Source organism: Panthera leo, chromosome B3 (assembly GCF_018350215.1).
Source record: "Panthera leo isolate Ple1 chromosome B3, P.leo_Ple1_pat1.1, whole genome shotgun sequence".
In the NCBI taxonomy this organism is placed as follows: domain Eukaryota; kingdom Metazoa; phylum Chordata; class Mammalia; order Carnivora; family Felidae; genus Panthera; species Panthera leo.
The window spans coordinates 144,695,482-144,720,976 of NC_056684.1; the positions used below are offsets into that span (position 1 = coordinate 144,695,482).

The following is a 25,495-nucleotide window of genomic DNA, read 5'->3' on the forward strand; positions in this document are numbered from 1 at the left end:
TTTTCTCCTTCCCTTCCCCCATGGTCTTCTGTTAAGTTTCTCAGGATCCACATGAGTGAAAACATATGGTATCTGTCTTTCTCTGTATGACTTACTTCACTTAGCATAACACTCTCCAGTTCCATCCACGTTGCTACAAAAGGCCGTATTTCATTCTTTCTCATTGCCAAGTAGTATTTCATTGAATATATAAACCACATCTTCTTTATCCATTCATCAGTTGATGGACATTTAGGCTCTTTCCATAATTTGGCTATTGTGGAAAGTGCTGCTATAAATGTTGGGGTACAAGTGCCCCTATGCATCAGCACTCCTGTATCCCTTGGGTAAATTCCTAGTAGTGCTATTGCTGGGTCGTAGGGTAGTTCTATTTTTAATTTTTTGAGGAACCTCCACACTGTTTTCCAGAGTGGCTGCACCGGTTTGCATTCCCACCAACAGTGCAAGAGGGTTCCCGTTTCTCCACATCCTGTCCAGCATCTATAGTCTCCTGATTTGTTCATTTTAGCCACTCTGACTGGTGTGAGGTGATATCTCGGTGTGGTTTTGATTTGTATTTCCCTGATGAGGAGTGACGTTGAGCATCTTCTCATGTGCCTGTTGGCCACCTGGATGTCTTCTTTAGAGAAGTGTCTATTCATGTCTTCTGCCCATTTATTCACTGGATTATTTGCTTTTCGGGTGTGGAGTTTGGTGAGTTCTTTATAGATTTTGGATACTAGCCCTTTGTCCGATATGTCATTTGTAAACATCTTTTCCCATTCCGTCGGTTGCCTTTTAGTTTTGTTGACTGTTTCCTTTGCAGTGGAGAAGCTTTTTATCTTCATGAGGTCCCAATAGTTCATTTTTGCTTTTAATTCCCTTGCTTTTGGAGATGTGTCAAGTAAGAAACTGCTGCGGCTGAGGTCAGAGAGGTTTTTTTCTTGCTTTCTCCTCTAGGGTTTTGATGGTTTCCTGTCTCACATTCTGGTCCTTCATCCATTATGAGTGTATTTTTGTGAATGGTGTAAGAAAGTGGTCTAGTTTCATTCTTCCGCATGTTGCTGTCCAGTTCTCCCAGCACCATTTGTTAAAGAGACTGCCTTTTTTCCATTGGATATTCTTTCCTGCTTTGTCGAAGATTAGTTGGCCATACTTTTGTGGGTTCAATTCTGGAGTCCCTATTCTATTCTATTGGTCTCTGTGTCTGTTTTTGTGCCAATACCATGCTGTCTTGATGATTACAGCTTTGTAGTAGAGGCTGGAGTCTGGGACTGTGATGCCTCCCACTTTGGTTTTCTTCTTCAATATTACTTTGGCTATTCGGGGTCTTTGGTGGTTCCATACAAATTTCAGGATTGCTTGTTCTAGCTTCGAGAAGAATGCTGGTGCAATTTTGATTGGGATCGCATTGAATGTGTAGATTGCTTGGGTAGTACTGACATTTTAACAATATTTATTCTTCCAATCCATGAGCACAGAATGTTTTTCCATTTCTTTGTATCTTCTTCAATTTCCTTCATAAGCTTTCTACGGTTTTCAGCATACAGATCTTAATACCCTACAGGATTAAGTCCCAGCTTGTGGCACAGTGAAGATCCCGCCCCTCCCTGACCAGAACACTTCAGCTCTCTTCCCTCTTCAGCATCACCCCCTCCTCGTCCCCACAATTTATGCTCTGTTGTCCCCACCGTGTTTCTCGATCTCTGCTTCTCAGAGTGCCTTGTGCTCTTCCCTGTACCTTTGCAGACTCGTCTGACCTCTGCGGGGAGATCTTCCCTGATACCCACCTCAGTAAGTTAACCAAACCATAGCCTATTATTCTGGTGCCTTGTTCTACTTTTACTGCACTTCCCACACTGTACTGTGATTTGTTTACACACCTATCTCCAAAAACACCGCTGTGGAATTTGAAACAGACTTCAAGTAGCCATCACCAAACACCTTGCTTTTAGATCTCTGGCCTGTCTAAAACCAAAATAAATTGGACAGAATTGTTTTAGAAAGAATAGAGAGAAATTTAAGCCTAGGTAGTCGTTATCTGGACAGGGTTTTGTTTTGTTTTGTTAGTAATTTCTTCACCTGTGCGTATTTTACACATTCTTCTGTATATTTCACAATAAAAAAATGTAAAAAATAAAAAATTAGACCAAACAGCCAGCATCCTATGTGGGAATGTAATCATAATGAGATATTTGTTTGAAACTATTAACTGATTTTTTTTTCAACGTTTTTTATTTATTTTTGGGACAGAGAGAGACAGAGCATGAACGGGGGAGGGGCAGAGAGAGAGGGAGACACAGAATCGGAAACAGGCTCCAGGCTCCGAGCCATCAGCCCAGAGCCTGACGCGGGGCTCGAACTCACGGACCGCGAGATCGTGACCTGGCTGAAGTCGGACGCTTAACCGACTGCGCCACCCAGGCGCCCCTAACTGATTTTTTGAAGTATAACTGGATTCTCACGTGTAATGTCACTCCAAAAATGACCAACATGCCTTAAAACAAAACTCTGACAAAATAATTATGATCAAATCCATTTAAATTTTTTTCTTAACGTTTATTTATCTTTGAGACAGAGAGAGACAGAGCACGAACAGGGGAGGGTCGGAGAGAGGGAGACACAGAATCTGAAACAGGCTCCAGGCTCCGAGCTGTCAGCACAGAGCCCGACGCGGGGCTCGAACTCACGGACCGCGAAATCATGACCCGGGCCGAAGTCAGCCGCTTAACCGACTGAGCCACCCAGGCGCCCCTGGTCAAATCCATTTATACCCACATAATCTTCTAGCACATTAAATCACTTATCTTTCTGCCGTCTCCATGGTTATAAATGTTCAGGTTTGGAGGGCAAACGAAATAGGTGATAATGATATCAAGATAAATATTATAAACATGTAGACTTATTTGTATCCCAAAAAACATTCAGTGACACTGAGTCTCTCTGACACTTCACTCTATTCTGGAGCTGAAGTATTTCATATTCCAACAATTACTAAGCCTCACCAATTAATAAGAGTCAACTAGTATCTAAAATGTATACTGGCTCCCCACCCCCTGTAATAGTACCGTAATATGCTATTTTATCCTACAAACGTGAATTACTCTTACGATTAAAACTCACCCAAATAAATTCAGTTTGGTTCAACACAGATTTATACCCAAGGCAAGCAGCTAGGAACGATCAAGGCTGGAAAGATCAGCAGGAAAACAGGGCTATCAAGGAACACAAATAACGCGAAGAGAAAAACCACCACATGCCGCCTGAGAGCTACAAGCAAAACACCACGGGAACTGCTCTGTGTCCGACAGCACGGCCCCCAAGACACACAGAACTGTACTCCTGATCACCGCACCTACAAGGTAAGATGAAACATAAACACCTATTTTGGACAGCATCGCTGGGCTGACACACCAGTGAGGAAGTTACAGAGGTGGCGGAAGCTCTGGGCGATGACGGAACACTGAAGCTGGCTTGTACCCTGGGGCCTTGTGTCTTTGTGGCTCCCCCTCCCGCCGCCTCCTTGCTCCCGGCTCCCAGGTTCACAGGCCACCACCGATCTATCTTCTGCTACTAGAAGTTGGTGACATTTCCTAGAGTTTTATGCACAGAGAATGAAGCAGTTTTGTACTTTGTGGTCTGGCTTCTTTTCAGCACAGTGAGATCCGTCCATGCTGCCTCAGGTATCAGTGGTTTGCTCCTCGTTACTGCTCGTAAGATCTCACCATACAGACGTGCAATGTTTTCTGTCCATTCACCTGTTACTAGACATTAATTCTGCCTCCAGATTTTGGGTACCACAAATCAAAATGCTATGAACGTTCATGTATAAGTCTGTATAAACATTTGCTTTCTTTTCTCTTTGGTAAATACTTAGATCACATAAAAGATTCATGTCCAAGTTTTAAAGAAACTGTCACAGTTTTCCAGATTGTACCACCTTACATTCCCAACAGCAGTGTTTGAGAGTTCTGGGCTCTCCACAGTCTCATCAACACTTCTTAGGATGAGTCTTTTTAGTTTTAGACATTCTAATAGGTGGTATTTCTAACAGTGTGGTTTTAAATTGTATTTTCCCAAAGACTAATGATGTTGAACATTTTTCCATGTGCTTACCCTAACATATATTCTTTGGTGAAACATCTATTCAAATTTTTTGCCTGTTTCTTATTTGTTTGTTTGCTTATTTATTTAAATTTTTAAGTTTTTTAGGGGGGAGAGAGAGTGCATGCACACACAAGTTGGGGAGGGGCAGAGAGAGAGGGGGAGAGAGAGAGAATCTCAAGGCAGGTACCCCTATCTGTTTCTTTCTAAACCGGGTTGTTTATTTTCTTATTGGGTTTTAAGAGCTCTTTACATATTCTGGATACAAGTCCTTTGTCAGATATAAGATTTGCAAGTATTTTCTCCCAGACTGTGTCTTGTTTTTTTGTAATAAATAATATTTAAAGTACATTATATATACTAAACAGCCAAATAAACACAAGTAAAGACACAATTCATTAACTGCAATATATATCCTAAGAAACTACCCAGAACACAACATAAAGAGACAAAGAAAGTAAAAACATAAAAGAGAAAGTAAGCAGGGTGCCTGGGTGGCTGGCTCAGTCAGTTCAGCGTCCGACTCTTGATTTTGGTTCAGGTCATGATCCCAGGGTCATGGGATTGAGCCCCACGTTGGGCTCTGCCCTGAGAGCACAGAGCCTGCATGGGATTCTCTCTCTCTCTCCCTCTCTCACTGCCCCTCCCCCCACTCTGTCTCTTTCTCTGTCTCTCTCTCTCTCAAAAATAAACTTAAAAAAAGAGAGAAACTGGGGCACCTGGGTGGCCAGTCAGTTAAGCCTCCGACTTCTGCTCAGGTCATGATCTCAAGCCCCTAGTGAGTTCAAGCCCCGCCTCAGGCTCTGTGCTGACAGCTCAGAGCCTAGAGCCTGCTTCCGATTCTGTGTCTCCCTCTCTCTGCCCCTCCCCTGCTCACGTGTGCTCTCGCTCTCTCTCTCTCTCTCTCTCGCTCTCTCTCTCAAGAATAAAACATTAAAAAAAATCTTTTTTAAAAGAGAGAAATTAAGAGAAAAGGAGAATAAAATGAAAGATATAACATGTCTAATAAGCATTCCAGAAAACAAAAATAAGAATATGGAAGAAGAAATACCTGCACAGATAATAGTAGAGAATTTTCCAGATGTGTTGATAGATGGTAACACTCAGAATCAGTATACTCAACAAATCCCAACAGGGAAAACTGAAAGAAATCCACACCTCATCTTGCTTACAATGGAGGATTATTTAATCCTAATGTCCTTAAATCCCCAAACCAATACGTGACAGTAAAGGGATTTTGGCATCAAATAATATAAAACCACAGAAATAAACTAACAGGAGAGGAGACAACAAAAATGGTCAGAAGTGAACAGACAGCAGCCACAAAATAAGCACCTTAGCAGACCTGAGACACACTTGAACTAGACGAGGGGAGACTGGACAGTCCCAGGTGCATCATACAAGAGTTACGTCTTGAAACTGGCAACCTTTGACTCTAGACGTGGAATCTACAAGTTTATTCTCTAGACACTTGAAATGTTACTTGATTTGGAGACACTAGGCACAGGTGAGTCCCAGGTACCATATGTTACACAGGGGGTCCAAGTCACTATATTAATACCAAATACTTCCAGAAATAAACTCTCACATTTATGGCCAATTTTGATTTGACAAAGGTGCCAAGACAATTCAGTGGGGAATAACAGTTTTTTCACCAAATGCTGCAAGGGTAACTAGGTATTTTTACAGGCAAGAGAACAAATCCAGACCCTACTTCATGCACCATACACAAAAATCAACTCACAGTGCATCACAGACCCACATCCAGGAGCTAAAACTACAAAGCGCTTAGAAGTGGGGGGTAGGGGACGGATCAACTGGCCTCAGCAGCTTACCACACGTACTGGAATAGAGCGGGAACTGACTCACAGAGAAAACAGGAAAAAGCACTCCCAGGACACCTACGTGAAACGGTGCTGGACAGAAGCATCCACACCGCTCTCCTAACAGGCCTGCTTAAAGGCGAGCCCTGGGTTGCCCTCTGGGAACTCAGACCGGGGAGGGATCCCACCGTTCCCAGAAGTGACGAGAGGCTCGCTGAACCTAAAATGTTTGTGCGAGTAATATGGTTTGTGTTAAATACTTGCTTCCTTCTGGGAGTCTGGTGCTTTCCTATTTGCTACAGAGAGGCTGCCCACAGGACTGGCTCTTAGTAGGGACCCCGGGCACTGGGGCTCTACTGAGCTTCCCTGGTCGACAATGTGTCGCACCTGTTGTCCCGGCTGGTGGCTGGGAGGACTGAGTGCATCCCGTGTGGCTCCGCCGGGGGAGGACTCTTGGAAGCTGGTGCCTGGTGTCCTCAGACTTCGTCCCACACAACTCTGTGTCCTCTCACACAGGAAATCCCAGACGTGAGCACAGCTAGATCCTGAGTCCTGTGGGTCCTCCCAGTAAACCACTGAAACTAGGGGTGGGCCTGGGGAGCCCCGGCACAAGTATATACAATGAGGAAGAAAATCCATTTGCCTTTCTATTACATAGTTAAACCAGATCTCCAAAGATGTTGGACAAGTTCTTTTTTTTTTTTAAATAAAGTTTATTTTGAGAAAGGGAAAGAGAGAGGGAGGGGCAGAGAGAGAGGGAGATAATTCCAAGTAGGTTCCGCATTGTCAGCACAGAGCCTGACGCAGGGCTTGAACTCACAAACCGTGAGAGCGTGACCTGAGCCAGAATCAAGGGCTGGAGGCTTAACCGACTGAGCCCCCAAGACGCCCCTGGACAAGTAAGTTCTGAATGCTTAAGACAGTGTGTGCATGTAGCCTGGTGGTTCCCAGATTCATTGAGCCGAAAGGCCAGTGGTCTGGGCATTTCTTTCTTAGAAAACCTGACTTGCTGACCTGCGACTTTTGGACAGCGGAAGTCCCCACCTTCTTGCCCCAGCAGCTGCTCATGGGCACGGATCATAGCAACTCGGTTTCCTGTCCTCTTTCAGCCTCCACACCCTCCTCCTGCAGCTGCTGCTTGATCTACTCCTGGACGCTGCAGCCCACAGAGCAGAGGGTTCTCTGTCCAGGGTATATACAAAACAGTTTGGAAGAAAGAGGTTTTTAACATCTTACGAACTTTAAAACTGCACGTGAAAGTGCTTTGTAGACAGTAAGGACTCTGCAAATGTAATGCATTATTGGGCTTAACAGGCAGGTGTGTGTGCCATAAAATACAGCAGCGTCTTTGATGCGATGCTGCCAGTGCAAAGTTACATCCCCCGACGGCTCTCTGCCTTCCTCTAATTAAAAACTCACATAAAGGCTACAGACACATTTTTAATTTTGCTGTCAGGTTTCAGTTTTGTTGATCTTGAGACAGAAATATCATCTCTCCGTGAAGAAACAACTTCAGGGAAAAGATCACAGACTCATCACGTGAAAACATCAGAAGTCACTTTAGGACTGGAATCCTCTCCTTCTGAGTCCCTTCCCCGTATCATATGCACAACCCCGACTTCGATACAGAGCACTTAACACTCGATAGGTTTATCCTTCCCTGAAGTTCAGGTCACGGGCAATCTTAGAACTCAAAAGAATCTTTGCAATTCGGCTGCACAAGTTCTGAATGCTTATGACAGCATATGCATGTAACCTGGAGTTTCTCACACCAGACAGGGCAACACGGTCATATGGGGAGCTTTCCAGGCCCACCCCAGACTCACCGAGCCAAAAGTACTGCCCATTTACCGGGGTCTGGCCATTTATTTCTTGAGACTTCCTGAAGCAGATATGCCTGGCAGAACCTCACAGAGGCTCTAGATTTGAAGGGAGGAGAAGAGGATTTGTGGAACGGCCTTTAGAAATTGGAGGCTAAGGAAGGAGAATCCATAACCTTGACATCAGGAAGAGTTCTGAGTGGCACAAGGATTATGAGGTTGGAGGCAAGGAAAAGAAAAGGGAATCTAGTATACCATCTGGCTCTGCAGAATCTAAAATAATAAACACTACTAAATGGTTTTTAAGAGGCTTAGACAACAGTACAAATATTACCAACCTCGACAACATAAAAGTATAACCGCATGAGCTAGAAGGTAGGAGGGAAAGGGGAAGTGAAAAAAGGGGAAAGGTGCTAATACCCTCATCTTACAGAGAAAGAGAGAGAGTAGGAGATCACCTAAAGTCACAACAGTAGCCCATAAAAAAACAAAAGTCACATTTCAGTCATACTAAGTTGGCAAGTAGAGAGGCAAACCAACTTGCTCAAATTTAGCTAGCTAGAAGGTTCTAAAGCCCATGTGGGACTATGGGCCCTCCACGCTCCGGACCGTGTGCTCTTTCCCCACGTCTGGCCGTGCAAGCTCTGTGCCAGGAGGTAACTCGCCCAAGGTCACGCACCTAGTTGGTGGCAGAGCCAGAAAAAGACGCGAGTTCTCTAGCCCGAAGATCATTTGGAAAAGTCATTACTAAGATTTCCAGAAAGATCACATCAAAAACCCCTCTCGTTCTTCATCGTGCTCTCACCTCCACGCCCTCATTTCCGCTCACACTCGCAGCACACGCCAACATTTCCTAACGCCGCTCCCCCACGGGGACGCATGCCCTCCCTGCCCACCCGTCAGGCCTGGTCTCCCCCGCGCCACGCCATCTGACGAAGGAAGTCCTCTCCGCTGGAGGCGACGATGAGGAAGACTTCAACTCACCAGCCATTTTGTCTTTCAGAGCCTGACAGAAGGATTAAGACATCAACATGAAGCACGAGGCAAGTCTGCCCGTTCACCTCTTAGACACGGAGGCCATCGCTCCCAGGGCCCGGGTCACTGTCACACGCACTGAGGAAAGCTGCCGCCGCTCAGCTGTGCGCGGGCCACACTGTTAGAACCAGTAAGACCACCAGAGACGCTGCAGAACTTCACAAGTTTGGAAATATTCCATGGAAATGACACTTTCTACCCCCAAAGGAGTTCTTTAAAAGTAAATTATAATCCAACCCCATTAGTACCTGTAAAAAGCAATTTAAAAACTTCAATTTGATTCACTATTACTTACGCCATTTTCTGTGCGTTTTTCTGCGGGTACATTTATTACATTTCTCTGAGTTCTCTGCTCTTGGGTCTGACGGCCACCTGAAGAAATGAGAAGGCCAGCCTTACTAACAGACGTATTAGTACGATGATATCCTCCCATCCCTTCGCTTATTTATTCAACACAAGTATAAATTATCAGGCTGAACAATTCAACACTTAAAACAGTTGAAAAAATGCTTTATAATTAATTCTTATGAAGTTGTTTAGGTGAAATGTTTTTCTCGCCTATTTTCAGAATCTTGAAAATGACTTATATTGAAAGATTTCTAACACTTAAAAATGGTCAAGATGGTAAGTTTGATGTTATATGTATTTCACCACAACTAATTTTTATTCAACATTTCTTAAAGACTTTTATATTTTATCAGGGACTAAAATAGAACTGAAAATCCAGAAATCACACTGGTGCACAGAACTGGTCTTCACTGACAGGGTCCCCACTGACATGGGGCACCAACACAAATCAGGCAGTCTTAAGAATTCTTCTTTATTCCATAAAAATTCCAATGTTTCGGGGAGCCTGGGTGGCTCAGTAGGTTAAGTATCCGACTTCAGCTCAGGTCATGATTTCATGGTTCATGAGTTCGAGCCCTGTGTTGGGCTCTGTGCTGACAGCTCAGAGCCTGGAGCCTGCTTTGGATTCTGTGTCTCCCCCTCTCTCTTTGTCCCACCCCTGTTTGTGTTCTCTCTCTCTCTCTCTCTCTCTCTCAAAAATAAATGAATAAACATTAAAAAAATGTTTCCCCCAAAAGGCTTCAAATTTAAACTGGAGAAATTATATGTCCTGTCATATTTTTTTAAATATATATATTTTTTAATTTGAGAGAGACAGCACCTGAAAGGGGGGAGAGGGCCAGAGGGAGAAAGAGAGATACACTCCCAAGCAGGCTCCACACTCAGCGTGGAGCCCGACACAGGGCTCAATCCCACGACCCTGGGATCACGACCTGAGCTGAAATCAAGAGACGGGCACTCAACCCACCGAGCCACCCAGGTGCTCCTGCCCTGTCGTATTTTTGTTTTTTAAACAAAATGAAGCATGCTGCACAATTGTGCACCTGGTGACTCTGAAGTCACAGAGACCAAGGTCTTTGGTGTGTCCAGTGCCTGCCCCTACAGCTATTACTCAATGTAACTGGAGAATTACTGCACTCCAGAGCCTACTTTAGTACTTAAAATGCATGACTTCAAAGGCACATAAACCTCATGTTTAAAAAAAAAAAAAAAAAGAAAAAGGAAAACACTTTTGTTCTATATCTTTCCTATTACTTTGAAAATTTGCAGAAAAATGCTATAATGGAAATATGGCTCACTTCACCTTAAAGCATGCATTCTCAAAGACAGTGAATTGTCCCCAACGGGGCAAAGACTGGTTCTTGGGGGAACAGAAATATCTCACTCTTTTTATGTATTCAGCAGAGTTATATAGTACATAAATATATAGTACATCTGATGGGGAAAGATGCGGGACAAGTAACAGAATATCCGAAAAAGGGTCCTTAGGGAAGCAGAAATTCAAAAAGAGGTTAACCAAGTATTTGTGGCATGGCACGCAAGTGAACACAGGCATACGGTATACAACAGCCATTTCATAGAATCTAGAGTAGTTTCCTAGTAGCAGGAATCACACACGCACACACGTGCACACACACACACACCCCCCCACACACACGCACTTCCCTTAAACTGTGGCATCTAGCAATTTATGGGGTTAATTAAATTCTTAGTTATTCTTGGTATTTTTAAGGAATAACGTGTTCAGGTTAATTTAATATTTCATCATTTCTGCCTCTTCCAAACAACAGGCTATCAAGAAATTAGAATACTATGAGACACACAACATGAAAATTATACCAAGTGCCACTTAATCTTTGATGGTAAAGAAACCTGAAGACCTTGCAATTTAGAGTCAGAAAATAATGAATCGTAAGAGGTGACATTTAGTGAGCACTTTGCAGGTCACCTCACTAACCCCAATCACAGCCCTATGCACCCCACAGGTGAGGAGACGGGGCGCAGGGATGGGAAGTCATTTGCCCAAGTCCCACCCTAAGTAAGCAGCCTCGCTCCCAACTCCAGTGCACCGGCCCCTGGGGTCTACTCTGTGCTCTGCATACGGCCTTCATCGAGTTACTTTCCATTCCAAGCTTGTCCCCGAAGTGTACAGGTGATGGGAAGTGAACATTCTCTACGCTCTCCTCCAGGTTCCAAATAGAGAATCTTTACATTCTGGTGAGGCAGGTCTTTTACTTTTTGTTATGTATCTTGTAGTTCTACACAATAAACACTCAAATGTAATTAATTAATCCCTTTTTTTTAAAGTTTATTTTTGAGACAGCGAGCGAGTGAGCGAGCAGGGGAGGGGCAGAGAGACAGGGAGAGAGAGAATCCCAAGCAAGCTCCACGCTGACATGGGGCTCAAACTCACAAACTGGGAGATCAAGACCTGAGCCAGAATCAAGAGTCGGATGCTTAACCACAGATGTTAATCCCTTTTAAATAATATCAGTCGGTGACAACTACCTTGTACTCAGCTCTGTGGGAAGCACAGAGGAAACATGAGCCTTGGATCCTCAACTCTGGCTGCTTAAAGTCTGAACTGGAGGAGCAGCTCAGTGAACACGAACAAAACGGAACAAAGCACCTGTTCTACGTGCCATGCCGTCTCCTTCCCTGGGTTCTGAGACAGGGGCGCAGTATGCCCAAGCACGGGCAGAGAAACCAGGGCCGAGGGGAGAGCACAGGGGGCAGGGTGTGGGGACGGCCTTGTGAGTTGGGGACAACAGAGAATGAAGATGCCAGAAGGGACGTGGCTGAAACGGAGAAAGAAGGGGCAGGGAGGCTGAAGAGGTGGGTAGGGTCCTACTACAAATGCCACCTAAGCCAAGCTGAGGAGTGCCGAGTAGGATGGCAGGGACTTTGCCGGAAGTTCTGCAAAGCCACGAAAGTTGTGATGAACTTGGTTCTTCCAGTCCTGCCCAACAGTCCCAGCCAGCCCGGGTTGCCCTGTGAATTCCCCATCACCGCACCTTCCTGGGATCTTCCTCATCCCGGTGCCCTGCATTCTCCCCTCCGCATCCTGCTCATCCCTCGAGGTCCCTAGTCTGCCTTCTCTAAATGCTCTGCTCTGTGCTGACGGCAGTCTCCTTCATGCCATGCAGCTCAACATCCTCTCCTCCCATCTGTGCACCTGCTGTGTCAGCACCACTGGGCTGAGCAGTGCTGTGGGGTGATGATGAAGGTCCACCGGAAGGTCAGCGTTGTCACCTTCCTCGTGCCTGAACAGTTCTCTTTAAGTATCCCTGACGCTTCCGAACTCCGTGAGGTGAGAATAAGGCCTTACCCCCATCTCTCCACCCAGGACACTAACGGGGATGTACACATACTGTGTTAGTACGAGTAAATCACAAAACCTTTAAGTTAAGTGTAGCTAGGCCCAAGAGGGATGTATTTGTTGTTTTTTTTTTTAATTTTTTTTTTTCAACGTTTTTTATTTATTTTTGGGACAGAGAGAGACAGAGCATGAACGGGGGAGGGGCAGAGAGAGAGGGAGACACAGAATCGGAAACAGGCTCCAGGCTCCGAGCCATCAGCCCAGAGCCTGACACGGGGCTCGAACTCACGGACCGCGAGATCGTGACCTGGCTGAAGTCGGACGCTTAACCGACTGCGCCACCCAGGCGCCCCAAGAGGGATGTATTTGGAGAGCTCAGCTAGGGAGCTGATACAAATTCTCTGCACGAGAATAGCACTTCAGCTGTCAGCTAGTCTAGCCCTCCTTCTTGGGAAGCTTTTGGGCAGAGAGGCAGGGCCCTCGTCTAAGACAAAAGCGGACGAGGAGCTGGATCTGGTCTCCTGACTCCAGATGGCCAGCAGCAGATAGAAGCAAGCCCAGAAGTGAAGGTGCATTGTAAAAACAGCACTGAACTCCATTTACAACCGTGGAAACAGGATTTTAAAGTAGCTGGTAGCTCATTCTAGGATCAGAATGTCTTTTCTGATAAAATACAAATAAAAGGGAATCATGCGCAATAAGGGAATATTCTTTTTACAAAAGGATGTCCCATTATTGTTTATTCTTTAAAAAAATTTTTTTAACGTTTATTTATTATTGAGAGACAGAGAGACACAGAGCATGAGCAGGGGAGGGGTAGACAGAGGGAGAGACACAGAATCTGAAGCAGGCTCCAGGCTCTGAGCTGTCAGCACAGAGCCCGACGCGGGGCTCGAACTCACAGACCGTGAGATCATGACCCGAGCCGAAGTTGGACATTAACCGACTGAGCCACCTAGGTGCCCCTCGTTTATTCTTTTTAAATACCGGAAGTAATCCACAATCACTGTTGAATAACAAGTTAAGGATCTCTTCAAGGCAGTATACATACTTTTACAAGAGATTCTCTTTGTTTAAATTCGAATTCAAAAATAGGAAGCATATTCCCATGGTTCAAAATTCAAAAGGAACGAACAGGTATACAATTAGACATCTGCCCTCCCTCCCTCACCCTGCAGCCATCCCACACGGCTGGCACTGTTACCAGTTTCTGACCGTGCTTCCAGAGCCACTTTACACAGGGACGAGCCAATGCGGATGGACAGAATTACGCTCTGTCCCCGGTGCACGGCAGCGGCACAACGCGCACGTGGTGGGGCACGGTGCTCACTCACCTGTTCAGGAGACGGTCTACACCACCAGCTCAGGGCACAGAGCTACTCCTGACTTGTGGCCGGAGAGTGGCGCCCTGCGCGGCCGCACCACCACTCCCGTAACCCGACGCCCACGGCAGGCCCTCCCGTGGCTCCCACCGCAGGTTTCCGTGACTACTAACGCTGCGTGCACATCACTGTGCGTGTGTGTAGGCACAGCTTTAGGGTAAGTTCTCAGAAGTGAGGCTGCTGGGTGAGAGGTCTGGTGCCTTCCTAAGTCTCACAGATATCGCTAAACTGCCCTCCACAGAAGCCGCTGACCGACATTCCCATGGCAACATGGCAGAGCGTCTGTTTCTCAAGCTCCTGGCCAACGCTGTCATTAAATGTTCTAGTCCTCGCCGACGTAACAGGTGAGATACACTATCCTCCTGTCTTCTCTGCATTTCTTTTATGAGGAGTAAGGCTGAACATCTTTTCGCATACCCTAGGGCCACGTGGATTCACTTTTCTGTGACCTGTCTTTGTAGACTTCCCCTTTTCTTAAACGGGTTTTCCTTATCAATTTTTAGAAACTTTTATACATAAAGATAGGCAGCCCTTTACAATCTGAGCTATAAATGCTGTTTCCCAGCTTATAATTTGCCTTTTGACTTTGCCCAGGGTGGTTATTGCCACTCAAACCGTGTTGGGGGCGGGTTCTTCTGTTTTCGGTAATTCAGTTCTTTTATGGCCTAGTGTCAGGCTTAGAAAAGTCTTGTTCCCTCGAAAAATTTTAAGTAAAACCTGTATCTCTCAGAACTCTTCTAATCCTTTCGTGGTTTCGTTTATTCTTAAACTCTGGATATTCGATGCGTCCGGTATTTATCAACGGTTTCTTTCAACAGCAGGAGCCCTCACATGTCTGAACACATCACCTGACTGACTCAGGGTCCTGAGACGGAAGCAAGGGCAGAAGTAAGGGCGGAGTAACTGTCAACTGCAATAACAGAGGGCAAAGAAACGGGAGATCCCACCTCCCCCCTCCCCACTGGTGAGCAAAGGGAAAACAAAACGTGAACGATTTAACATCTATTCCTATTTTACTTAAATTAACTGTTACGGCAGGAATTAACAAACGGGGAAAGCACTCGGCTACCTTGCTCACTGCTCTCGGTTGGGGAATCCTCATGTCGAAGGAAAAATTTCACTTCTTCCCTGCGTGGCCCCCACTTCTGAAGATGTTCGTACATCATGTGATCAAAGGGTATGGGACGCTCTAGAAAAAAACCACATCTTACTTATTCCAGAAATAAAATGACTCCAACCAAAAGCAAAAAATAAATAAAAATAGATTTAAATAAATATACACATATACATTAGAATTCAAGGATATTATAAGCACTAAATTTTAATTCTAATGAAGTAAAAGCAGGAGTGTGAGTGGGAAATAATCTAGGTAACACATAAGCACGAGAAGTGTACATAAAAGCGATTCTGCAACATTAAATAGGGAACACTGGAAACTGCCCTCTATCATACTTATTTACTGTATCAGGAAGCAGTGTGCCTCTCAGTCTTCAAAGAAGCACATTAACAACCTGGCCCAGCATGGCCATTCACTACAATGCTGCGTGTGGCCATCAGACGCGCACGGGGCGCACAGGGCACACGTCTTGGCCAGTCAGGTACCGCTACTGGGAATGCTGGCCAAAATGCAGAGGCTAAAACTACCAAGTTCATAATAAAAAATACATTCTACAGAATTAAATGTACTAATGCACTTCAAATATTAAAGAAAAAAGCTCAGAATAAAATCCTAGTAGAATATCGACACCAGTGACTAGAGAAGAGCACGGACGTATTTGTTAAACTTACGAGGTACATTTCTTATGTTTATAATCCTAGTTTCCTTAGAACTGCATCATGTGTAGAAACAGAAAACAAAACAAACACAAAACAAACACAAAAAAACCTCGGTTGTTTGCCTTCTTCTTAGATATCTGAAGAACTGCTTATGTTCTGGATACTGATCCTGGGTTGATTACATATATTGAAAATAGGCTTGTCTTTTAATTTTGTTGGTGCCTTTTGTTATACAGAAGTTTAAAAATAATGTAAGCACTTATCGATCTTTTCTGATTTTGAGGTTTTTGAACAAATTCTCTTAACTCCAAGGTCGAAAGAATATTCTATATGTTTTTTCCTACAAATTATAAAGTATTGCTTTTCATTGTCCTTATGGAACTGGTTTTGCTTTTCCTACTTTCATCATCAATGGTCCCCACATCATTTACTTGCTAGTGTCTCCTTTCCTCATAGAGACACCTCTGAGCCGTCTCAGGGCTCCTCGGGCCCCGATCTCTTCTAGCGGGCGGGCTGTCACTCTACCTCCACGCCGCGGCTGCAGTCTCCACTGCTGTGGTTTTACAGTTGGTGCTGCCATCGGCTAGGACGAGTCCCCTCGTGTGGCTCATCTTTGAAACGGTCTTGGCATTGCCCAGCCCTTTGGGCTCACAACTATTTGAAAGGAGCTGCTTGTCAAGTTCTTTTTTGAAAGGTAGGCTTTTGACTGTAATCATACTAATTTATTTACAAGTAAAATTTGGGGAGATCTGAAATCTTTGTAAACCGGGTCTTCTAGTCCATGAACATGGTTCTGTCTCTCCATTTTTTTCAAGCATGTTGTGTTTTTCAAGGATTTTTTTTTTAATCACCATAGAGATCTTATAAATTTCTATTCCTTTGTACCTTACAGGTTTTTTGTTTACATAGCATTTAAAAATAACTTTCATTTTATCTATTTTTTTAATGTTTATTTTTGAGGGAAAGAGAGAGAGGCGGGGGAGGGGGGGTGGGGACAGAGGATCTGAATCAGGCTCCAGAGAGCCCGACGCAGGGTTCAAACTCACGAACCGCGAGATCATGACCTGAGCCGAAGTCAGGTGCTTAATCAACTGATCCTCCCAAGCACCCCCAAAATAACTTTCATTTTAGAATGATCTTAGACCTCTAGAAAAGTAGCCAAGACAGTACAGAGTTCTGATACCCCTTCGCCCAGTTTCCCCTAACGTTAGCATCTTAACTGAGTATCTCTGTCAAAGCTAAGAAATTTACACTCGTACGTTACTGTTAGCTAAATTCCAAGCTTTATCTGCACTCCACTGGTTTTTCCCCTAATGTCCTTTCTGTCCCAGGAACTGAACCAGAAAACTACAATTGCATTTACTTGTCTTAAACCCTAGGTCTCTGCTGGTCTGTAATAGTTTGGTCCTTCCCCGTTTTTTTCATGACCTTGACAGTTTTGAGGAGTTCCAGCCAGGTATTTTGTAGAATGTCCCTAATTCTAGCTTGTCTAGTGTTTTCCCCCTGGTTATAATGAGGGGATGGATTTTGGGGAGAACTCCACAGAGGTGAGGTACCTTCTCATCTCATACCAGGGTGCGCATGCCATCACCATGACAGATCGTGTGATGCTGGCCTTGACCTAACTTAGCTGAGGTGGTATCTGCCGGGTCCCCCGCTCCAAAACTCCCAACTACTACCTCATTCTCCAACAGGTCGCTGGCAAGTGGTGGGTGTGTAGTGCATAGGGAGGACCGTCGGCTGATGACATTGGCCTCTTTGTCCGGAAACATCTCCCCCAACATTTCCTCACATGCTGAGGACTGATCCACAGGACCTATTATAACATCTACCTCTGTAATAGGAAACTGGAGGGAATTTTTCTTTCTAAAGGGTTGTATACCTCAGGAACTGTCCCCCTACCCCCACTTGTTGCTGTTACCAACATTAACAAATGTGGTTTATGAAGGTGAAAAATGAATTGTATTGTGAAATTTTCTTTTCTGGTAATTTCTTGCTTAATTATTAATTATGCCTTTCTGTTTTACATTTTATTCGTGTTTACGTTTTAAAAATATTCCTGGAAGCCCAAAGCAGCAATTTTTGAAGACAATGTGTGAGATAAGAGAAATTCTAAACCTAGGCCTACATTCCAGAGAAATGAAAACATATGCCCCCACGAACACTTGCCCAGGAATGTTCACAGCAAGCATTATCACAGCCAAGAAGTGGAAGCAACCCAAATGTCCATCACCTGCTGAATGGAGAAATAAAATGTGATCTATCTTACAATGGATATTCTTAAGCCAAGAAAAGGAATTAAGTACTGAAACATGCTACAACGTGGACGCACCTTGAAAATATTATGCTAAGTAAAAGAAGCCAGACCAAAAAAGCCATGTATCGGATGACTGGGTTTACATGAAGTACCTAGAGGAGTCCAACACATAGAGCCAGATGATCACACAGTGGTTGCCAGTGGCGGGGGGGGGGGGGGGGGGATGGAAAGGTACAGACTTTGGTGACGGCTACACAACACTGTGAATGTCCTAAATACCCCTTAATTGTACATGTTAAAATAGTGATTCTTATGTGCAAATTTTATCTCCACTTAAAGGGGAAAAAAGGAAATCCTGAAATGCTCCCAATGTTGCTTGTGCCTGAAGTCAGGAAGGACATCAGCAAGACTAGGGGCTCACAGGCAGTGACCTGGGAGAGTGCCGAGGCGACACTGAGCAGTGTCGTCCACCTCGAGCACAAGCATATGGCTGGAGAGAGACCTTTCTCTAAATCTGCTCACCGGGAGAAAGCAAGAACTCTGCAGGCTGCAGTCCAATCATACATTCACAGTGTGATTTATTGCTCTACCCGAGGTTAAGTTCTACATTTCTTTCTTTCCTTTTTCTTTTTTTTAGTTTATTTATTTTTAATGTTTATTTTTGAGAGAGAGAGAGAAAGAGTGCGAATGAGGGAGGGGCAGAGAGGGAGACACACACAGAGTCTGAAGCAGGTTCCAGGCTCTGAGCCGTCAGCACAGAGCCCGACATGGGGCTTGAACTCACCAACTGTGAGATCATGACCTGAGCTGAAGTCGGACGCTTAACCGACTAAACCACCCAAGTGCCCCTTTAGTTTATTTACTTTTGAGAGAGCGAGGGAACGTGAGCAGGGGAGGGACAAAGAGAGAGGGACAGAGAGAGAGGGAGACAGAGAATCCCAAGCAGGCTCCATCCACATTGTCAGCAGAGCCCAACGCAGGGCTCAAACCAATGAACCATGGAATCATGACCTGAGCCAAAATCAAGAGTCAGACGCTTAACTGAGTGAACCACCCAGGTGCCCCAGTTCTAGATCTCTATAAAGAAAGAAGTCCTGCCAGTCACAGCAATGTAGCAAATGGTGCGCTCCTAACGTGCCTTTTCTGTGCATGTAAGCAAGCTCTGTCTTGTTCTTTAAATGTCAGGGCAAGTACAGAAACGGTCTCATCTCAGTTGAAAATGAAATCTGTGTTTGCTCAGCTCAAGTTTAGCACACAACTGAGTATTTGCACAGAAAAACCAAGCACAGAGTATACTTTAAAGAAGTAAATATCGGGGCGCCTGGGTGGCTCAGTCGGTTGAGCATCCGACTTCGGCTCAGGTCACGATCCTGTGGTTTGTAGGTTTGAGCCCCGCGTCGGGTTCACTGCTATCAGCTTGGAGCCTGCTTTGGAACCTCTGTCCCCCTCTCTCTCTGCCCTTCCCCCACTTGTGCTGTCTCAAAAATAAATGAAACATTAATTAAAAAAAAAAGTAAATATTATACATTTTTAGTTTTGAAAGTAACTTTTTATGTATATAGGCCCATATAAAAGATTTTTAAAAATCACGTGTACTGTAATTTCATAATGTTGAGGCCTATATGTAAGCCTAATCATGTTTTGCACAGAATTGTGCCTTAGGCCATATTTTATTCATATTGCTTTGGCTTATGGGGTTAAGTAGCTTCAGTTTTAGTCACTTTACTAATCAACATTATCCATAAGTTTTCATGTTTTTTACATTAATTAAAATAAATTCACAACCTTTATTTATTTTTCTAGCTCAATAAATGTTTACTGAATGAAAGAAAGAAAGACTTAATTATCAACAATTACCATAGAAAAATAAGTCACAGGAAAGTAATGTTGCCTTGACAACCTTTATTTAAATCTACCAAGTCTGAGCATAACTTTATAAAAATTAAACCCAATTTTGTCTTAAGTCAGTCATTTAACAAGTTTATCGTTTCCCTCTCTGAATTTAAAATTTCAGGGGCGCCTGGGTGGCGCAGTCAGTTAAGCGTCCAACTCAGGTCATGATCTTGTGGTTTATGAGTTGAAGCCCCGTGTCGGGCTCTGGGTTGATAGCTCAGAGCCTGGAGCCTGCTTCAGATTCTGTGTCTCCCTCCCTCTCTGCCCCTCCCCTGCTTGCCTCTCTCTCTCTCTCACTCAAAAATAAACATTAAAAAAAATTTTTTTTTTAATTTCAACGAAAAGATTAATTTCAAGAAAAGTAAGCTCAGTTTAACTCTCTTTTAAAAAAAAATAGTAAAGGCTAACTAAAACATCATTTTTGTTTGAAAGTGAAAACAGAACTACCCCACATATATAATATGTACTATAGGGGCGCCTGGGTGGCGCAGTCGGTTAAGTGTCCGACTTCAGCCAGGTCACGATCTCACGGTCCGTGAGTTCGAGCCCCGCGTCGGGCTCTGGGTTGATGGCTCTGAGCCTGGAGCCTGTTTCCGATTCTGTGTCTCCCTCTCTCTGCCCCTCCCCCGTTCATGCTCTGTCTCTCTCTGTTCCAAAAATAAATAAAAAAACGTTGAAAAAAAAAAAAAAATTAATATGTACTATATACCTCATCAGTATCCATAATGGAAATCTATGATAAGACTTACAAGTGTTCTTGGATAAGGCAAAAATAAAATTAAGTAGGAAATTTAACAAAAGGAAATGCTGAAGGTTCTACCTATATTCCTGATTTGCAATAGAGTGGACCCTGTGTGGGAAAGGGAAACCCAAGTACAGTAGGCTAATATAATAAACTGGCCAAATTAACACAAATTAACACAGTGTTACAGGCTGAGCTGTGTTCCCCCACTAATTCATATGTTGAACTCTTTGCAGAACCTCAGAATGCAACCTTTTGGAGACTGGATCTTTAAGGAGGTAATAAGTAAAAACGAGGTCACTGGGGTGGGCCTGAATCCAATATGGCTGGTGACCTCAGAAGTAGGAGATTAGGACACAGACACGCACAAGAGGGAAGACCATGTGAGGACAGGGAGAGAAGGTGGCATCTGTAAGCCAAGGAGAGAGGCCTCAGGAAAGACTAAGCCTGCCGACATCTTGATCTCAGACCTCTAGCCTCCAGAATTGGGAGAGAATGAATGTCTGGTGTTCAAGCCAATGAGGCTGTGATACTGTGTTATGGCAGCCCTAGCAACCTAACATACAGATCCACAGAGAAACAGTCTCTTCTCAAAAGCATTAACAATTATACTGGAGTATTATACTTATGACGTACTGATCACACTAATAGACCATGAATCGTAGATGCAATCATTTTTATGGAAAGATTCTCTGAAACCTGGAAATTACCGTAAGGTTTCTCTAGGGTAAAAAAGACAGAGAATGGCTACCTTAAGTGCTTTCCCCCTTCCTCCGAATCTTACCCACTAGAAAATAGCTCTTCAGGACCCAGCTTTGCTGGTCTGTTTTACTCAACGACTTGTGTTTACTAAGGAGATATGACAGTGAACAGACAAGTTCCTGCCTTCAGGAATTTTAATCCAATGAGAAAACTATAGGAAAGCTACTGTATTATGTTCTGATAAATAACTATGACAGTACTGGAACGCAGAGGAGGGATGCTTAACACCCTCTGAGATTCAAGGAAGGGAGGAAAGGCAAGGGATGAATAGAAGTTAGCCAAGCAAAGGGGGCAGGTGCTAGGGATTGTTCTAGACAATGAGAATAGCACATACAGAAGCCATGGCAAATACAGTACACTGTGACCCTCTACTGTGAGGTCAACCTCATTCCTGATGAGGTACAACAAACTATAATTACTTACCTATCCCCTCCTTCCTGTCACTGTTATCAGACTGATAACTGAGAACCTGCCCTCTTACTTCTGGTTTAGTAACAGTCCAACATTTATCAAAGTCAAGTTCCTCTCAATGTGCCCTGAAATCTCTGCTCTGAATTCTAAGGAGAACGTTAAAAGCACAAGACTTTGGAAGAAAATATTCAAGTATCACATACCTGATAAGGGATCTGTGTCTAGAATATATAAAGAACTCTTACTGGGGATGTATTGTATAGTATGGTGACTTTAGTTAATATTGTATTGCATGTTTGAAAGTTGCTAAAAGAAAAGATCTTAAAAGTTCTCTTCACGGGGCACCTGAGTGGCTCAGTCAGTTAAGCATCCAACTCTTGGTTTCAGTTCAGGTCATGGTTTCACAGTTTGTGAGACTGAGCCCCACATCAGTTTCAGCACTGACAGCATGGAACCTGCTTGGGATTCTCTCTCCCTCTGTCTCTGCCCCTCCCCCACTCATGCTCAGGCGCTCTCTCTCTCTCTCTCTCAAAATAAACATTTTTTTAAAAAAGTTCTTGGGGCGCCTGGGTGGCGCAGTCGGTTAAGCGTCCGACTTCAGCCAGGTCACGATCTCGCGGTCCGTGAGTTCGAGCCCCGCGTCAGGCTCTGGGTTGATGGCTCCGAGCCTGGAGCCTGTTTCCGATTCTGTGTCTCCCTCTCTCTCTGCCCCTCCCCCGTTCATGCTCTGTCTCTCTCTGTCCCAAAAATAAATTAAAAAAAAAAAAAAAAAAAAAAAAAGTTCTTATCACAAGAAAAAAAAAGTTTTGTAACTGTGTGGTGACAGATGTTAACTGGGCTTACGGCAGTGATCATTTCACAATATATACAAATATCAAATCATTAGGTAAACATGAAACTAATGCTATATATCAATTATACTTCAATTAAAAAAATAAGCAAAAGTTCTAATTATGTCTCAAGTTGACTGGGTAGCTCAGTCAGTTGAGTACCTCTTTTTTTTTTTTTTAATGTTTATTTATTTTTGAAGGAGAGACAGAGTGGGGGAGGGGCAGAGAGAGAGAGAGACAGACAGACAGACACAGAATCTGAAGCAGGCTCCAAGCTCTGAGCTGTCAGCACAAAGCCTGATGCAGGGCTCAAACTCACAAGCCATGAGATCATGACCTGTGCCAAAGTCAGTTGCTTAACCGACTGAGCCACCCAGGTGCCCCGAGCATCTAACTCTCGACACTCAGGTCACGATCTCATGGTTTGTGGGATTGAGCCTCGCACTGGGTTCCGGCTGACAGTGAGGAGCCTACTTGGGACTCTCTTTCTCTCCCTCTCTCTGCCCCTACCCTGCTTGCATGGTCTCTCTCAAAATTAAAAAAAAAAAAAAATTTTTTTAAATAAATAGACATTTCTCTAGGGGTATCTGGGTGACTCAGTCGGTTAAGCGTCTGACTCCTGGTTTTGGCTCAGGTCACTATCTCACGGTTTGTGAGACTGAGACCCGCATCAGGCTCCAGGATGACAGCATGGAGCCTGCTTGGGATTCTCTCTCTCCCTCTCTCTCTGCTCCTCCCACGCTCTCACTCTCTCTCAAAATAAATTAACTTTTAAATAGACATTTCGCTAAAGAAGATATGCAAATGGCCAATGAGCACATGAAAAGATGTTCAGCATCATTAGCCACTAGGGAAAAGCAAATCAAAACCACAAGATACCACTCACACCCACTAGGATGGGTGGAATTGTATACCTAATATCAAGTGTTGGCAAGAATGTGGAGTAACTGGAATAGACTGATGCTGAGAATGTAAAATGGTTGCTTTTGAAAACAGTCTGGCAATTCCTCAATGAGTTAAGCAATTACCACCCAGCAATTCTACTCTTAGGTATATACCTAAGAGAAGTGAAAACATACGTCCACACCCACATTTGTACATAAATGTTTATAGCAGCATTACTCAGGATAGCTAAAAGGTGGAAACAACCCAAATGTCCATCAACTGATCAATGGGTAAATGGAATCCACCCAATGGAATATTATTCAGCAACAAAAAGGAATGAAGTGTTGATACCAAAACAACATGAACGAACCTTGAAAAACATCATGCTCCATGAAAGCCAGTCAAAAGGGAATACATGTTGTATGATTACATTTATATGAAATATTCAAAACAAGAACATCTACAGAGACAGAAAAGAGATTAGGGGCAACCTAAGAACGGAGCGGGTAGGAAGGGAATAGGAAATGACTACTAATGGATATGAAGTTTCTTTTTTGCAGTGATGAAAATGTTCTTTGATTGTGGTGATGGCCGCACAGCTCTGAGTGTACTAAAATAACTGAATTTAGGTAATAGGTGACACTTTCAATAGGTGAATTGTATGGTATATGAAGTATATCTCAACAGAACTATTTAAAAAAAAAGTGTACGACTTTAGTGACTATCCCTAAGTACCCTTTCAACACTTCCATTTGGATGCCATCCCATTATCACCTCAGACTCAACAGGTTCTACCTGATCATTCTCTTACTTTCCAACACAGACCCATCCATACCCCAGTCACCTGTTTTTTTCACACCACAAAAAGGTTACCCTCCTCCACCAGTGCTGACGGCCTTTGTGCGAGCTAGTTCTATCTCTTCCCTGCTGCCTACTTTCTCTCAATACCAGTCCCTTAGCTATCACAGGAGCATGATACTTTCATAATCTTCTCCTGTTCCTCCTTCACAGTGCTTCCCTTGCTGAGTATACCGTATCTACATTCAGCCTCTCCTTTAGACTCCAAATTATTTTGCAGAATTTTCTGTATTCAGTATTATTTATGCTGATCTTCTCTGCCTAGCTGGATGACCAAGTCCTTAAATGTAAGAGCCAGGAGAGCAGAGCCTTGAACAACACAGATGTCAGGGACACTGAACCCCTGTGCAGTCGAAAATTCATGTTTAACTTTTAACTCCCCCAAAACTTAACTACTAATAGCCTACTGTTGGACAGAAGCCTTACTGATAACATAAATAATCGATTAACATATATTTGGTATGTTACATGTATTATATACTGTGATCTTACAGTAATACCTAACTTTTTCTTAATTTTGGGGGGGGGGGTGGTATTTCTAGGCTATGTGGTTCATCTGTGAGTTTTTCCAAACTGTTGCAAATCTCCAAAAACGTTTCCAATATATTCACTGAAAAAAATCCACATATAAGTGGATCTGCACAGTTCAAACCTGTGTTGTTCAAGGGTCAACTGCACTTGCTTTTTACAATTTAATAAATATTTATGGCGTGCCTAGTGTTTTAAGGGTTTTATGTACAGGGAAACATAAAAATGTTTCCGCCTTGAAGTATCAGGGAAAAGAAGATGAACAAGTCAACACATACCAAACAAAACACTGTAAAGTCTCAGAGCACACAGAGCTCTCAGTGGGTTAGCAGTGAGATCTAGAAAAACCTCATCTAAGAGCTGTATCTACTTTCCCTGCTCATTTCAGATGGCACAGATAAGGGTCAAATCACATCACATATATTTTACAAAGAGCATTTGTAAAATCTTTCTCCCATGTAATATGGTATCATTTTAATTATTCAATACCTCACTATCACAGATAACTAAGAACCAGAAACAGTATTTTGCATTTGATAAACATTACATTTGACGTACTTAGGAATCTCTATAGAACCTAATACATACCATTTCCCCTCCACACTTCAGCTAAATGGCAACTGCCCTCTCCAGGTTCCTTGCAAAATTCTACAACATCTCGACACGTTGTTTCTGGTGTTATGGGAACTTCTGTTAAAATCTGCTCGTTGTTGCTCAAGAACACGGTTAATATCATCTGTAAG

General features: G+C 43.7%; 1 protein-coding gene across 8 annotated transcripts in view; it reads right to left on the bottom strand.

Moving 5' to 3' along the window:
• Positions 1–25,495, bottom strand: part of PPP1R13B (protein phosphatase 1 regulatory subunit 13B) — a 93,983-nt gene that overhangs the window by 32,596 nt on the left and 35,892 nt on the right. For all 8 annotated transcript variants that reach the window (XM_042944419.1, XM_042944412.1, XM_042944418.1 and 5 more), the window contains exons 2-4: positions 25,341–25,488; positions 14,880–14,999; positions 9,057–9,133 (exon numbers count right to left, since the gene is read on the bottom strand). In XM_042944419.1, coding sequence (XP_042800353.1) covers positions 9,057–9,133; positions 14,880–14,999; positions 25,341–25,488 — 345 coding nt within the window. The remainder of the gene's footprint in view (positions 1–9,056; positions 9,134–14,879; positions 15,000–25,340; positions 25,489–25,495) is intronic.